The sequence below is a fragment of the Prinia subflava genome, chromosome 10, assembly GCF_021018805.1.
Source record: "Prinia subflava isolate CZ2003 ecotype Zambia chromosome 10, Cam_Psub_1.2, whole genome shotgun sequence".
Lineage (NCBI taxonomy): Eukaryota > Metazoa > Chordata > Aves > Passeriformes > Cisticolidae > Prinia > Prinia subflava.
Window position 1 is genome coordinate 18591155 of NC_086256.1, and position 16569 is coordinate 18607723.

The following is a 16569-nucleotide window of genomic DNA, read 5'->3' on the forward strand; positions in this document are numbered from 1 at the left end:
ATTCATAGTTAATTAAAGACTTAATATGTGTGCTCCTTTTTTGCCTGTTGAAAGAGTATTTCTAAAGAGTCTCAACTCCTTCCCCAAGGCAGCAACTGCATTTATACCCCTGAGTTAGACTGAAAGGAGTAAAAAGAGTGCAAGAAAGTCGGCATGGTTTACAAGCTGTAGCCTGCGTATAGGAACTTATCTCCAAGAATATTTTTTTATACTGGGAGTATTTTTGAGAGCTCTAATGACTTTCAGATACCACCTTTCACAGTGTAAAGCAGCTGTAGGAAGCCATCAGTGCACACAGCTGTATTTATCAGAATTTGAAAACACAGCTGAGAAGATACACTTACCTGTGCACATGCAATACACCCATTTGTAAGCAACCACTGCACAGAAAGGACTCCACAGGTACTAACCAGGTCAGGACCTAAATACCTAAGCTCTGGATTGCCCCTGCAACAGCAGCTCTAAATACACAGCAGGTCTGCTGGAACACTAACCAGGCACCAGCTGCCCATGCTCCACCTTTCCACTGCCCCTCTTACCCCCCACACATTTTCACCAGCTGAAATGACAGTTCACTATATAAGTACACAAGATCATTTTAAGTTCCGGGGGTAGCATTGCATCACTAATTTCTAAGAGAACTCTTACTCCTATACAATCTTATTTACAGAAACTTCTGATCTTTCATACCTTCTTCCAGAAGCTATGCAATGCCAGGACCCCAGAAATCAGGGCTATTGAAATAAAACTGTTGTGCTTCTGACTGGAGCCTTTCACATGAGTCTGTTCTATGTGTGGTTGTACAATTTGTTTGCTTTATTGAAGACACACACACCACTGGATCCACTTACCAATACTAATGTGTGACAGCTGACATACTCTACATTTATGTTGGATGAAATAATAAAATGGGACATTGTTCCTAAAGATTTTGCTTTTAAGTCGATCTTAAAACACAGAAGTTGTTTAGTATTTCTTTTCCAGTGTCACCCACTGCAGTCAGGTTGCCTTATGCTGGATAGACCACAATCCTGTGGATCACATCTGTGGCATTAAGACAAATATAGGAAATTATTAAATACCCTAAATTTTAGCATTCACTTATTTGTCTACTTTTCCCCATCAGAAAAAGGCCTTGCGAGAAAAATGGCTCTTGGATGGCTTTAGTTCCATGACTCCAAAAGAAGAAGAAGAAATGCAAAAGCAGAATCGGGAGGACCAACAACAGACTCATGAGCTGGAACAAGACATTTTCAGGTAGGGAAGGACCCTGTCCCTGTTTCTCGGTTAAAATGGTCCCATCTTAAAAGTCCTACCTTACTTTGTAAAAGATGAAATGTCAACAAGTGCTGAGCACATGCAGAGTGAAGCAATTCTTGTCATGTTTTCTAGTCAGTAAGAATTAAATAAATATAATATAATAATAATACAGAATGCACTTTCCCATAGTGTAAATTGTAACAAGTTGCACAATAACTATATGGCAGAGTATTAGTTTCTCTAGTTCCAGATATCCTTTCCATGCCACAACATATTGAGCCTGCTCTGAGATAGCAATTGTTGAATCAGAGCTTCAAAATAACAATAAATTTTGGAAGTTTTTCAGTTTCACTAGGTTCTGTCACAGCCTTTAACACCTGACTTCCCCTATAATAGCACTTCAGGACAGTACAAGCTTCCTAGCCCCATTAGCAACACTTACCTTGAGTTTTCCATGTGTTTTGTACCCAATTTAGTCCCAGAAACCTGCTATAGCAAAGGAGTTTTTAACTTTCATTAGAGAGATTTCTATGAATCTCATTGGCTAATGCTTCTCAATCACACAGAACTAATATTTAACTGCAGAGACAGTCTCGTGAAAGACTCTCATTTACCACAGACACAGCTTCAGGTGCTTATTAGCTCCAGTTAGCCCTTCTCAAATCCCACAGAGCTGTGCACACAGGTACCTCCTTCCCTGGGTCAAGGAATACTGACTGGTACTCCCCCTTAGCATCCATAGAAAATATGAAATGCTCCTCTTCCTTTATATTCTTGAAAGTTTCATCATCCTTTTTCAAGGCTTCTTCCTCTATTTCGATTCAATAGCTTTTTCCTCTCTACTTTTCTTCCACTGTCCTCCTACACACACTCCTTTGGCAGAGCTGTCACCAGCATTACCTTCTCTGGTGATCCCCCATCCTCTTCCCCCCTTCCTCAATCTCCGACACAGATAATAATTCTCTTGGCTGACAGGCAGCAGCCTAGTGCTAGTTTGTCCTATAATTATGCTGACTTCAATAGCACATTTCTCTACAGAACATCTTTTTACAGACCTCTGTAGGATTCATTGTTGCAGAGGTAGGAGGTAGACAGCATGCCCCAAAGCCATCCCAGGAGGCTGTCATTTTGAAGGCATGCAGGAGGGGTCCATATGACAGTGTGAGTGCCAGAAAAGAGCAGCATCTAGGGCTAGAACAGGCTGAGGAGCAATGAGGAAATGGTGCTGAGCAAGCATTCCCCCATCAGACCACTGGAAGTTCAGCCCTTCTCTAAGCAGTGACAGGAAAGATTATATTCAAAGTCCTGTTGACCATGAGCAAAGCCTGAGCTAAGAATTTAGGCAGGTTTATTCACATGTATTTTGCTAGAAATTAAATTTTCTACCACTCCCTAATAGCTGTTTAGCAAGGTCATTTAGAAAAACATCCACTTTGCCTTCCAAATAGCATTACACCTTTTTTATACACACCCAGGCCAGTTTCAAACCAGCCAGCAGAGATACAGAAACCTAGGAATAAAGTCCACTAATAAATATAAAATATGCAGTTCTTGCACAGTGCCTTTGCTATGCCACAGATATCACCAAAGCTGAGTCTGTCTGACCTCTGACCTGCCCTGTAAATCAAACTTTGCTAAACTGATCACGTAGACACGTCTATACAGTAGAAATAAACTGAGAGGCTCAGTACAATTCTTTCTGCTAAGCATCTGATTATTAAAACTCACTTGATTTGGAGATATTCAGTTGACTCTGTTGATTATTCTATGTGTTTTATTGTCAGTTAAAAAATTAAAAAGTTTAAAAAATTAAAAGTTAAAAGTTAAAAAAAAAGCTTGAAAGACTTTTTTGATTACCTTTAGATAAGTCTTTTCTTTCTGCTGAGAGGACAATTGCAATTCTTGGTAGATTATTTACAGTTCTGGCATGGGCCTTGCCATTGCCTTTCTAAATGGGACCTCGGTTTTGAAATATTCTTTACTTGGGTGTCAAATTCAGCTGGTATATGTCTGCTAATAAGTTCAGATTTGAGCATTTTTTTATAAAAAGGAGAAGTTCCATTCTTTGTATGAATGACAAAACAGTGAATAGCAAGGAGCCTGAGCCACCTCGGAGACAAATGGCTGAAAGCTTTGGTTACTGACAAAAAATTGCATTTATGTTATCTGTCCTATTTACCCTCTTTACCTGTTAGAAGCTTCAGTGAACCAAGTGAGCACATCCTTGGTCAGGGTACAAGCTGAATGAAGAATTAAGAGTGCTGTTTTCTCACCTAATCTTCAGCTAATAACACTCATTCTTGATGGAATTAGTTGCTAAACAACATATTTAAGAAATGCAAAACAACTGAGGTCTATTCAGTTGCGCTGTGATGTAATGAAGTCATGATGTGTATGTACTGAATATGTAATGTGATGCATGAAAGCAGACTCAGGCTGCACTACAGAGCTGCTAAAGCATGTGACTCACCTCAGAATATGTGAGGACTTGCTGAACTGCCTTTTCCCCTCAGTCTGGAATTCCTCAGGGTGGTATCTTCCTATCTGCTTTTCATTCTCAAGCCATTTATTTTTTCTTCTGGGGTGCAGTGATGCCAACTCCAGTAGATCAGCTGGTGGCCAGCAGCATCCAGGCAATCTCCATAGATTTTCTTAATTCAGCTGCTGCTTTGGCAGAGAAACCTTTCATTTAGTGTCTTGACTTCTAAGGTTTCTTCTCTTATCCACATCTCTATGCTACTTATTTTCCCCTCTCAAATAATCAGTGCTACTTGAAAAAAAGACAATTAAAGGATGGATTTAATACAGTAGCTATGCCATACTTCCATTTCTCTCCAAAAAAATACAGAGGTGTACAAAAGGTCATATAATTGCTAGAATAGTGCTAGACCCTTTCAAGACAAACTGTGATATAACTTCATTAAAATGTCATTGACTTAGAAGTTTCTAAACATTTAAGCACACTAGAAAGATCCAGGCCTAACCTTTCAACTGCATGATGGTATAAGGGCTTCAATTTCTTTGAACTATACAAGTTGCATCTCTTAGAAGTTTTCTTTCCACAAGTTTCAGTGTGCACACTCACAACATGCTCTGAAATTGGACCATAAAATCTCTTTTTGCAAGTATAAATGCAAAAGAGATACTTAAGAGTCTAGATGCAATTCCCATTACATGGGCATGAGAATTTGTCTCTAAACCCACCGAGCATTAAATTAGATTTCTTAATTACCATTTAAAGTGGGTGTTGGTATGGCTGTAAGAACATATATAAACTGTAATTTGTTCCTTGATCACCCAGATAAACATGTTGTTTATAACCTTTGATTTATTTGGAGTTTTGTTTTCTCCTTTTCCCCACCTTCCTTTTGTCAAGTACCTCCATAATTTTTCCTTCTCTTCTTATACCTGTGTGTCTAGGAGTGTTTAGAGCCAAGATGGAAATAAATCCACAGTATAAGTTAATGATTTTTCAGCTCATTATGCTTCTGTGAGTTTTTAATGATTTTCAAATTATGATAATATTGCAATCAAGTCTCATCTAAAAATAAAACACTTCAATATATTAAACAGATTGTTCCATAAGAAGTGCAAAAATATGGCACATGGTCAATACTTTCTTTTATAGCTGTCCAAAAATATTCATCTGCCTTGTAAAAGTTTTTAAATTTTAGCACTCTAATCAGTACCTTTGATCAGGGTTCTAAGGCCATCTTGCAGAGCTCAGGCCCAAAGTGTGAACAGCTTGTAAATATTTTTTAGCTTTTACTTTCATCCTGATGTTTTTTGGTTTTTTTTCATGTATCCATTCTGAGGTCTGTGATACCTTTATATATCAAAAAAGAGGATGTTGTCACCAACAGATAAAAGTCCATATAGCACCCTGTTAGTGTAGCTCTACATATCTGAGTTTAAATAGGGCAAGAGCCATAATGGTAATTCAGATTCCTCAGCCACACTGAGGAAGTCAGTAATGCTTATCCATCGACCTGCACTCAGCATTTCTAGTCTGATTACTTTAAAGGAATGGCAGACTTTAATCATTCATGGTGATTCTGCACAATATTGTGAATGCCAGCACACAGTAAAGAAGTCAAAATACAAAAATACAACACTTTTCCCTTGGGGTTGTAGCCAACACTTCTGTAACCCTATCTGTAACTTTGTCTCAAATCATCTAGTTGTAACTATTCTGACTGGTCTCAGTAAAACCTGGTATCAGCTGCCTTAGGTCTACAGCCATTGGTTTCCAGCATGGATAAAAAAAATAGAAGGCATATCTCACTCAAATATGGAAGGTTTTGAAATTTCCTTTTTTTCCCCTTAAATCTGAAAGAAGTTTTTTTAAAAAGAACTAATGTTATACATACAGCATTACCTACAGAACAAGACATTCAGTTCAAGTCTCACTTCAGAGTTAAATCTGGAGTTGGATTCTAAATCTTAATGGAAAATTGACTTCCTAACTACTCAGCTAATAAGAAAAATTACACCTAAAACCCAAAAAAATGGACTTATGCAGAAAAGAGTACTATTGACTAGAAAGAATAAAAAATGGGAAAGAGGACAGCTGCTTAAGTCACTGCCTTACTCAACTGAGAAAAATTTGACCAACATACTTCAGTTTAGTGGTGTGCTTGATACCTGGACAAGAATAGCTTTCTCCCTCTCCAACACAGAGATTCAGTGTTTTATCTTGGACCTTTCTGTCTAGAAGTGTTTGTCATGCACTAAGAAAATAAAATCTCTGATCAGGGAAAAAGATACCTTAATCATTGTGCTCAGCTTTAACATGAAAGAAGCCATACAACACAGACTTAACACATAAGAAGGGCAGGGAAGGCAGCTGTAACACAATCCTACAGTAAGTGTCGACAGCCCCAAAGGCATTTTGGCTCCTGAGCCTCAATATTTCTTTCACATAACAACAAAGATTTTTAAAAGAAAATAGTTAGCCCATCATCCAAATCCTAACTGGCAAAATAGTTGGCGTTTACATGTTTGTTATTGGGTTTGGGTTTTTTTTTCTTTTTAAATGAAAATACTATTTCACAATTATTTCCCAGAGTGTGTAAAAATATAAGTTGATCTCATATAAGAGCAAAGTTTGCCAAGGTAAATAGAAGCAGCCTTACTAATGTTTATATTCCCAATGCATCAACTCTACCATGTTGTTCTCTGCCTGGTATTAAATCAAATGCAACTGTGACTGCAGACTGGAGAAGGAAATTGAGGCTCTGGAAAGACAAGAAATGGAAGTCTCAGCTAAGGAAGAAGCAATTTTAAAGAAACTGAAATCCGTTGAGAAAACAACAGAAGACATAATAAAGGTTAGTGCTATATTATTTGAGAAATAGAATTTATTAGTCAGCCATCAATATATCCAGGGAAAGGGGAAGTAGCTGGATCCCATGAGTGGTCATGAGCTCTTGTTGGAGTGACAGCAGTTCAAACACGAGAGGGGTCAAGATGTTACATTGTTTAAGTGCCCATATGGCTCCATTTGCTTATTTATGGGGGTGGGGGAGCAATTCCTATCTTAACTCATCTACAGCACATCTCTAAAAGCAGCACTGCCACTGACACACAGCAAGTTTGCATCTCAGCCAGAGGCAGACCCAGCTAAACTGCATCGGGCTCTCCACCAAGTCCCTAACAGAGATTGGTGCATTGTAATGTTATCAGCCATTAATCTTTGTCAAAAGGTAATTTTAATATTTTTAGATCATCCTAAACAGTCTCAAAAAATACAAAGATGAAACTAAACTCCAGTTCTCCAGCTGTTCTTACACACACACAGTCTCTGAAGATAGACAGGGAGATAAGTAAAACTGGAAAGCCAAAGTAGGACCTTTGAAAAAATCTTTGATGCCAACCAGGTTGGGCCATAGTGGGAGGCTAGGTCACTGTTTAACACTTCATATTTTTTGTCCTTCCCTGTGTGACTTGGAATCATATTGGCAAAAGACCGCAGAAATTTCACTTTCTCACTTGTCATGCTCCAACTGAACACATTTCACTTTTAGCCTCTTCTCAGTATGAAGCTGTGCACGCAAAAGCTTAAAACTATCAGGGAAACCAAAGCACTGTCTAGTTAACAGTCTGTTACTTAAAAGTAACTATCACATTTATTGTTAATGGTTCTCTTTCCCACCTAGTCTGTGAAGACTGAAAAAGCTGGATTTGAAAAAGGTACGTTTAGTCAAAAGAATATTTTTTAAAAGGTTCTTGCAGAAGTAAGTTAAAACATACTAATGCTTTGTGGATCTGTGGATCTTCTTTACTCAGAGGCAGCAGACTACATATATTCCAGCATCCCTGACCTCCCCAAGTATTTCAAACCTTCTGCACTGAGAAGTACAGCACATGCTGACATGGATGACGAAGAAAAGAGAAAAGGTACTGCTTATTAGTAACTCCAGAAGATGTCAATATGTACAAAACTTCCTCTATATTGAATCTAATCCACTTTAAGCAAAGAATAGACATTACTGATATGTGACATTTGTTCTCATTTAAGCTGTGTTACCAGGTAGGTCATCAAAACTTAGAGGTGAGACAGTGGTGTATGTGCCACTGAGTAACTCCTTTCACCACTGACTCTTCTTTCCAGCACTTCATTCCTCTGCCTGTCATAACTAAGTACAGACTCCTTCATATCATTCATTTCACATTTTCTATCTGCACTTACAGCTCTTGGGCAGGCAGCAGTAGTCTGGTTATTTCCCAACTACTACAAAGCCTCCTAACCCTTCAGAGTGCCCAAGACTCTCTGGCATCACAGTACACTGAGCTCTTCAGCTGCTATAGCCCAGCATAATGCCTGAGGCCAAGGTTAAATCTGGATTTCTCAGTCTATCCTGTAATGAAAACTGTCTCCTCAACAGCTGATTTTTCCTCACAGAATGAAAATATGTTTTTCCACAGGATAAAAGGGGACATTCAAAATGAGAATCTAATACACTGGTTGTGTAAATACGTGATAAATTCATATATTTAATAATTTATTCTGACAGTTATTCTCTATCACTGTCAGAACTATATTTCTTACTGCATTACCAGCTTAAGCACTTGTTTCTTTCAACAGCATTGTTTGCCATGGAAATTAAGGTTGAAAAAGACATGAAGACAGGTGAAAACACAGTGTTATCAACAATACCTCTTCCCTCAAAGGAGTTTAAAGAGACAGGAATTAAAGTCTATGATGATGGCAGAAAGTCAGTCTATGCAGTGTCCTCAAATGGGAACACAACACAAAATGGGATGGATGAACTCGCTCCTGTTGAAGTGGAAGACCTGCTACGGCAGGCAACTGAAAAAAACTCTCAGTCTCCCACAGAGTACCATGAACCTGTCTTTGCAAACAAATTCTGCAGGCCAGTTACTCCTCAGAAAGACAAATTAGTCCCTGGACCAAAACCTGAAGGCACTGACAAAAGAGAGATGAATGGATTTAGCAATCATCAGACAGAGTTCTCCTCCAAAACAGAGCCCTATATGGAGCAAAATAAAGAGAATGGCCTTGATCTTCCAAAGGTAACACAACCTGAGTCTCCCTCTCCAGTAATTTCCCATATAGAGAAGAAAGTGCACACTAATTCTGAGAACAGGATGATTCATAATGAACAAAGAAATTCTGCACATGAGGAATTAAAACCTTACCATAATACAAGGGAAAGGCATAGTGAGACAAGGTTTTTAAATCCCCCTCAGCCTAAAGAAGCATCCCCCGCACCCCAAGACCAGGAAGACGTTCGATACAATGTTGTGCAGGCTGTACCTTGTTACGTGGATGAATCCGAACCTGTGACGATGGTGTTCATGGGCTATCAGCGCATTGATGAGGACGATGCAGAAGCAAACCAGAAGTTGTCCCCATATGATGGGGTTATCCGTGCAGAACTAGTAATCATTGATGACGATGATGAAGATGACAGCAAATCTGAGAAACCAGCATATCATCCCATAGGCCATTACAGTCAAGTTTATCAGCCACCAAACAGGAAAACCACAGAAGCCCAACAGACAAACCCTGTGAGCAGCCTGGATGCAAGGCTGAACAAGGTACCCCACAAAAATTCCATCTCTCTGCAAGAGCAAGAGGAATGCTTAAGCTCACCAACACACCATGCTCATCTTCACAGCCAGATGTCTGGAGATGGTACAGAAGATCCCTCGCTAACAGGTAACAGAAAAGGAAAATCATGTCACTGCTGTTTGCTCATGTAACAAACTGATATTGCTCTTATCTGCTGGCAACTGTGTCACTTCTTGTATTGTTTGGATTGTTTCAGACTAATACACTATTAATAATAATTTCTTCGCTCTTGTTTGTTAACAAATACCAATCTACATTTTGGAGCTGTTGAATTATTTTGTCTTTAGCAATGCACTAGTTACCATATCAAAATCTGGAAAAGAAACTAATGGCAGAAATGCCATCCCTGTAAACTTCAGAGATTAAAAGTGGCTCTCTTCCAAGTTCCATTAATGCTACCAAAATTAGCAGAATTAGTTCTCATTTCTTCCAGGTAACTAACAGCATTGCTACTTAACAATTCCTCCTCTCTCACTGTCATGTTTTCCTGCCTATCTGCATTCCATCTACTTTCTAGATCATCCAAGTTCTTTCTTAAATAAGGAAGACTGCTTAATAACCAGCTTTACTTTGTATTTTTAAGGAATCAACATTGCCAACATTGTCTTGATAGTGTTTATGTAAGTTTTACCGTTTTTTCATTAACCCAAGTTAGACACTTTTATAGCTTCTGAATATGATGAAAGTTTTCATCACTACACATGGTTAGTCCAACAGTCCACAGAGCTATTTTTGAATACTTTTTATATTCTATTAATACATACAGTATCTATTTCTTACTATAAAGTTTTATAATAAAAGTTTGAAAGCAATTGCAACATCTTCCAGAAACATAGAAAACTCTTCTTTATTATTATGTTGCACTTTAACACATGCAATTAAACTCCATTTCAGTTTAGTTACAGAGCAGCAGATTTCAGACAGTAGTCACATTCCACTTGAAGGAAAGAACACTGTGGTTGAATTACAGAAGATCAGGGGTTCTGATCCCACATTCTCTCCCTCCAGACAATTTGCAGCAAAAATGTAAGTTTGGGCCCTGCCTAAAGCTTTGTTGACAGCCCAGGAATTCTTTACACCACATGTAAAGCCAGGAGAGGGGATGATCTTCGGATCATGTAAGAACTTCCAAGAATTTTTGCATCAGTGGGGGTTTATTGGGAAAAGATTTTCAGCAAGCAAGGCTCTCAAGCTTTTAGGGGTATCAACATCACAGAGTCATGCACACAATAGTCAGAAATATTCCAGCAGCCCTGCCCATTCTTTCTGATTAATAAGGCCACTACACTTTTCCCTTAGTTGAAAGGACCTTTGCTTTCCTCAAACACCCATCCTGCCATCTGTGTACTTCCCTGTGTCCTTCAGTACCAGGGGCTGCTGCCATCAGCTCTTATGCCAGCACCTGGAAGCAGAAGTAGTTAGTACAGGCAAGATAAACCACTCCAGAAGATGCTCCAGTCCATTATATTTTGGGGATGGTCCCTTAATTCCCCCATCACATAAGTATAGGACAATGGAGAAGGGACACTCACCCACCAGTGGGTTTCTACCAAAAGAGGTCATTCATCCTACAGACTGCTGAATGGATGCTTCTGAACATGTCCTGGGAAAGAATTGTCCAAGTAGTAACTGCAAGCTGGCAGTACCCATCAGGTGGGCCATATACAGGCCATGGGTGTCAGCTGAGCACCTCTATCTGTACCAACCCCCACTAATTTTTGTCTCCCAGGAGAAGTATCTGAAATGTCTACATTCTTCCCTTTCCACTCAGACACTTCCCAAACAATCTGGCTTCTCTCTCATTTGAGGTTAGTGGAAAACAAATATTGACTTTCAGAACAGGGACTAAGAGCAAATACAGCAAAGATACTTGAGAATCTGTCCTCTGTAAATCTGTATTTGGTTTCAGCCATTAACTTATAACTATTCCACCCATAAAAAGTGAGCAATTGGGAAAAATGGATCCCAGCTAAATTACAAGCTGTTTGGCAATTGCCTCAAAAATTCCCCCAGTCAGCACTGTCTCCAAGTGAGTATCTTCACGCCTAGTAGAGTTTGGCACTATGCCATATTCTTCTTTAGCCCTCCACTTATTTATTGCCACTCCCTGGGATATTTTTGATCAGTGGAAAAAGCCAGGAAGTGACTCAATCTTTCCCAAGCAGCCCTATAATCCTACTGAGATGTCTAAAAGGGAAACAAAACCAGGAAAGCCTCTCGATCTAGAACAATGTATAATACAGAGCTGTTTCTAAGAGAAATATATTGTTTTCAAAGCAGTCATTGATGCCCACCCTAGCAGGTTCACCCTAAACACCACTAGAGAAAACAATGGAGCCAATTAATTTTGGTTGCTCATCATGCATTACTAAAACAACAAACAGTGAGACAGAAAAACAAATCCTCTCGGAAACTAAAGCTTTGGGAAGCACTTGGAGCATTTAAACATTAAACAAGCACTGATGATTCTGAAAGACAACGAAAAACAAAGAAGCACAGGACAGACCAGAATGATGGCCCCTTATGTAACAATTTTTCTTTAGGAAAGAAATGAACCTTCAGAACAAGTTACTGAATTAATTAGCGATGGCCAAGGACAAGGAAGCAGAGGCATTGTTCCATGTGCCAATCTATATAGAGACAGATCAGATTAAATTAGGAGCTTTTCATGCCCACAATCTTACAAAGATGTAGGACATACCTCTTTCCATATAGTAGCAATTTTCTTTCCCCCACCAACATCTCAAAGTATGTGATGTCAGAAAAACCATACAGAGAAAAGGATGACAGTGCTGTAATTAGTACACCCAGATTTGCATTATTAGAACTTATTTTCTTCTCTAAATTTCAGGCAAATTAATTCAAGTGCAAATGTTTTGAAGATGCAGTACTCATTAGGGAAATGAAAAGTACTTGGGAGGGAACAAAGGCTAGACATAGTGAAATGAATAAGGAAATGCAAAACTAAAGCTGAATAAGCAGCAAAACCTACTGACAGTGTAGAACAGGCTCTCATGGGACACGAAGGTCCAAGGCTTTTGGCAGCTAGCTAGTCTAGATGAGCTGTTTTTTCCTACCACTAGAAGCTCTGCAATCTTCAAAAAACACAATGGAGACAGCTCCATTTGTGTTGAAGAAAGTAAAATATAAAAATCCTTTTTTAATGAAGATTCATGCACACCATCTGTTTCTGTAATGTATAGAGCAAGACAAAATCAGACTATGAGCTATAAGTGAGGGGACTCAAACCGACTGCTCTTCAACCATGACCAGGGCTTGAATGCTTCAGAATTCCTCAGCCTGTAAAAAGTACACAGTGTAAGAGCTAAGGTTAACATCAGTGGCTCTATGATATCAAGTTACACTGAGATGCTTCTATGATTTGCATCAACTTCAGCATTCAAAACATAACTCGAGCTGGACACTTGCTGACATGTGTAAATCAAGTAAACAGCTGCTTTGACCCCTCGTGTCTCAGCAGAGACATATGCAGGGTGCAGGAATGAGACATGCTATTTTTGGTGACTCTTCAAACTAACAGGTCAGAGTAATGGAGATTATTCCCATTGCATTCTCAGATCAACAATGTGCTGGGGGGAGGCTTTTACATATCAAACAACAGCATTATATTGCTGTTCTAAAAATAACCTTAACATTAGATCATTCGCCTTGCACTGTCCCTTTCAAACTTACCCACATTACACCCAGTTACAGACAACAGCCATACTAATGTTTATACAGGTACTGTGACTGCATCAGATCAAATCAGGAACGTGACTAACTCCCACTCTGACTCACAACACTGGGAAGAGAGGAAAGTTTTCTCTGAGCATCACAGAAAAGGAAAAGGTTTCCAAACAGTTACAGCTCCCACTGAGGAGTTTAGTTTAAACAAAGAGTTTGTTTAATTATTCATGCATCCTTTTAATTTGTCAGCATCCAGTCAAGGGCAAAAGCAACTCTGTGTATTGTGTTAGTGAAGGTAACAGAAAAAACAGAAGATAGCCGTGGTAATTTTTAACTAGCAATTATGGAGTAATTTCTTAATATACTCGCTTTATTGCAAAATTACCAGAACTAACACCTTCTACTGATTTCTTTCTATAACACTAAAACAATGCTTATTCTGCTGGATTAACCACGGGAGGTATGTGTATTCTTCCTTTTTCTAAATAAGGAGATTTTGCTTCAGAAATACAAAGAAAGAATAAAATGCAATGGCTTTGTTTATTTTTGCAGCTCTGAGGATGAGAATGGCAAAGCTGGGGAAAAAGGTGCTTTAACAGCTGTAATGACATGGAAGTAAAATTTACCACTCAAATCAGATAAAGCTAAGAAGACTTCCTTGCACATACTTTTTTCTGGATCATAATGCTTGTTTTGCTACTCTGTTTCGTGGGCTATTTTGCCCTCTGCATAATGCAATGGACTTTAAGAGACTTTCAGATTTGACCAACTGCCACACACACAAATCACACCCTGGGTTTTGTTGAAAGTAGTGGAAAGTTACCTAAGGCCATAAATGCAGTGTATATACAAGTATGAAGACATGTGCGTACCTGTTCTCACAATCAGAAATATCCTGTTGCTATATACACAGAGCAGATAAACACCTATCTCCATGGAACATTGTTTCACATTAAAGTGTGCCAATCTATCTATTTTGACTTAAAATGCTGTTCCAGCATTCTTTTTGTAAAAGCACTGGTTAATAAAAAGCTAAATGTGAGTGAGGAGCAGGAAGAAATGTAAATATAAAAAGTGCTTTCCAGTTATACTACCTTGGATGAAATGTAAAGCATTCCTTTTTAAGTGATAGCAGAACAAACCAAAAATAATTAAGCCAGCATATTTAAATATTTAGCTACATTCTAGAGCTCCACAGTCCATTCCCCTTTCTATGTTACAGATGACAGTGTAGCCATTCTCACACCCTGCTCTCTTCACCATCCCACAAACATCCTGCCCACCCACAACCTCACAGATCAATCCTTGCATAATAACATGAGCAGCCTGACCTCCTGAGCACAGCTTCACCTCCCAGCTTGCTGAGAAGGTGCCCTGCTTTTCCAAGAAACTGGTTGCCAGCCAGGCAGTGCCTGTCCATCAAAAAAAACCCCAACCTAACAAAAAAACCCAAAACAAACAACCAAACACCCCAAAAACCATACTGTTCAGGTTTCAGTTGGCTGGGGAGCTAAACTCAGGCAAGCCTCCCAGCAGAAATACTGAGCTGCCAGTGGCTTGTCCTGTAGCTGAAAACAAAGATCTGTTACAGGTGCAGCCACTGCTGGGCATGGTTCTCCAGCAAGGCTCCCACCAAAAAACAGGTTAATTCTTTCCCATGATAGAGGGGATAAGGGCCCTAAAACCAGGTTAAATCACACTTAGAAAAATCACATGCAAGTCCCATTTTCCAGTACAGAGCTCCTAGGGAGAAAAAGTGCCTCAGAGCACACTACACCATTACACTCAGATTAGTACAACAGCTTTAATTCACTAGGTTTTTAGCCTCATTTGTTCACTAAACAGATAAAGCTCAGGTTGTCTTATTCTGGTATAGCTGACTCAAATTATGCACCAGCAGAAAAATAAGCTTTAATTTTTTTGTTGTTATTCTTTTCAAAGCAGGAAACTGAAGTTACTACCTCATAGTGAGGCACAATGGTAGTAATTGACTGATTTGTAGCCTCTAAACATTTGGTGGCTCCCAGTCTAATGTGGGTATTAATTTCAAAATTTAATACTTGTCAGAAATGGTTACCTGGAGAGTGGAATAGTAAATAAAAACAAATAAATTCTATTATAGTACACTTCCTCTATGTCTATCCTGTTGTTTGTTGTTGTTTTATAGTGGGTTTTTTCCTTATGCGTCTTCTGTTATTTGCTGGTTGTGAGAGTACAAGGCTTCAGCCTCAACTCTTAAGGATCCACTAAAAAATGAGAGTAGGTGAGTAATATGAAGTAATCACAGTTTTTGTAACCACAGTTTTTGTAACAGCAGCAGATGGCTATGGACACTCATCCTCTGCTTCCCCAACAACCTGTACCACTAAACTTAAATAACATGGAAAAGCAAACAACTACCATCACAATACTAGTCCAAGTAGTTTAAAGGAAAGACTGAAAGGTTTCCTGCTTCTGGAATGTAGGAATGTTCATCTGAGTGCTACAGCCCCAGGGCTTTCCTGCATCCTCTGTCAACAAGAACAGAAATACAAGGTGGCAAATCATCTTTTCAAATGCCAGTAGAGATGCCATGCAAAACTGTAACTCATCATTAAAGACAAGTGACTCCTAAGGCCCCACAAGACAAAAGTCTCTCTGAAGCAAAGCTGAAGCTGCACTCCATAAGTGCAGTATCAGGTGTGTGGGATGAGTGTCACAAACAGCTGGTTCAGAGTGATGCAGTTTTGTGGTTTACATCAAGTAAAGTCACTTTGGCACAGCACAAGGAAGACCAAGAGAAGCTAGGCAATGGTTGAAGTAGGTCAGGTATGACCTAAAACAGGTGGTTCCAAGCATGTTCTGAAGAACTTGTCCTGTGCCAATTCTGCTGTGCCACTTCCTCAGGTGTATGCAGATCCCCCCTTCACACAAACCCCTTAGAGAAGTCAGAATCAGATTCATGTGAGCAAAGAATTTCTCAGACCTACTAGCAGATCATCCCTGTTGACCATCCTTCCATTCACTTGGACTTTTCTTACTTCAGCCTGCACCAAAAATCTAAAGCCATCGAGGTATGAACTTCTGTGTAGAAATGCAGAATACTATGGTTTTTCCTTAGTGATTGCTGTTCATCTTCAGTTGTCTGGAAAAGGATATACCCACATGACAAAAAACTCATCCATACCTGCTCAAAGAAAAGCCTGAGAATAGATATCAAGCAAACACCCATTCCAGAATGTCTATCTATATGAGCTGGCTTGAATTTAAAGACTGGATTTCTTAATAAACCTTGAGAATTTTTCCAATGAGTTCATTTAGGAACTCATTTAGGAACTCAGTTCATTTAGGAACACTTCCTATTTTGGAAAACCTTTACATGTCAGCCTCTCACTGCCAGTTTACAGAAAGCAAGCAAAACAGAGGTGCTGTTATTTGAACAAGGGCGCCACGTAGTGTTGCAAACCGATGGAACACAAAGCAGGCAAGCTCTCCTTAGCCTTCCCTGGGTAAGGGAAACCTGGCCATTATTACACGGAACTAGA

General features: G+C 39.2%; 1 protein-coding gene across 1 annotated transcript in view; it reads left to right on the forward strand.

Moving 5' to 3' along the window:
* The window catches only part of PALMD (palmdelphin), a 46539-nt gene extending 31368 nt beyond the window's left edge, over positions 1–15171 (forward strand). Inside the window, exons 4-9 of the mRNA XM_063407580.1 lie at positions 1127–1257; positions 6476–6590; positions 7419–7452; positions 7549–7659; positions 8348–9445; positions 13598–15171. Coding sequence (XP_063263650.1) covers positions 1127–1257; positions 6476–6590; positions 7419–7452; positions 7549–7659; positions 8348–9445; positions 13598–13641 — 1533 coding nt within the window. The 3' untranslated portion in view covers positions 13642–15171. The remainder of the gene's footprint in view (positions 1–1126; positions 1258–6475; positions 6591–7418; positions 7453–7548; positions 7660–8347; positions 9446–13597) is intronic.
* The last annotated feature ends 1398 nt before the right edge of the window (positions 15172–16569 follow it).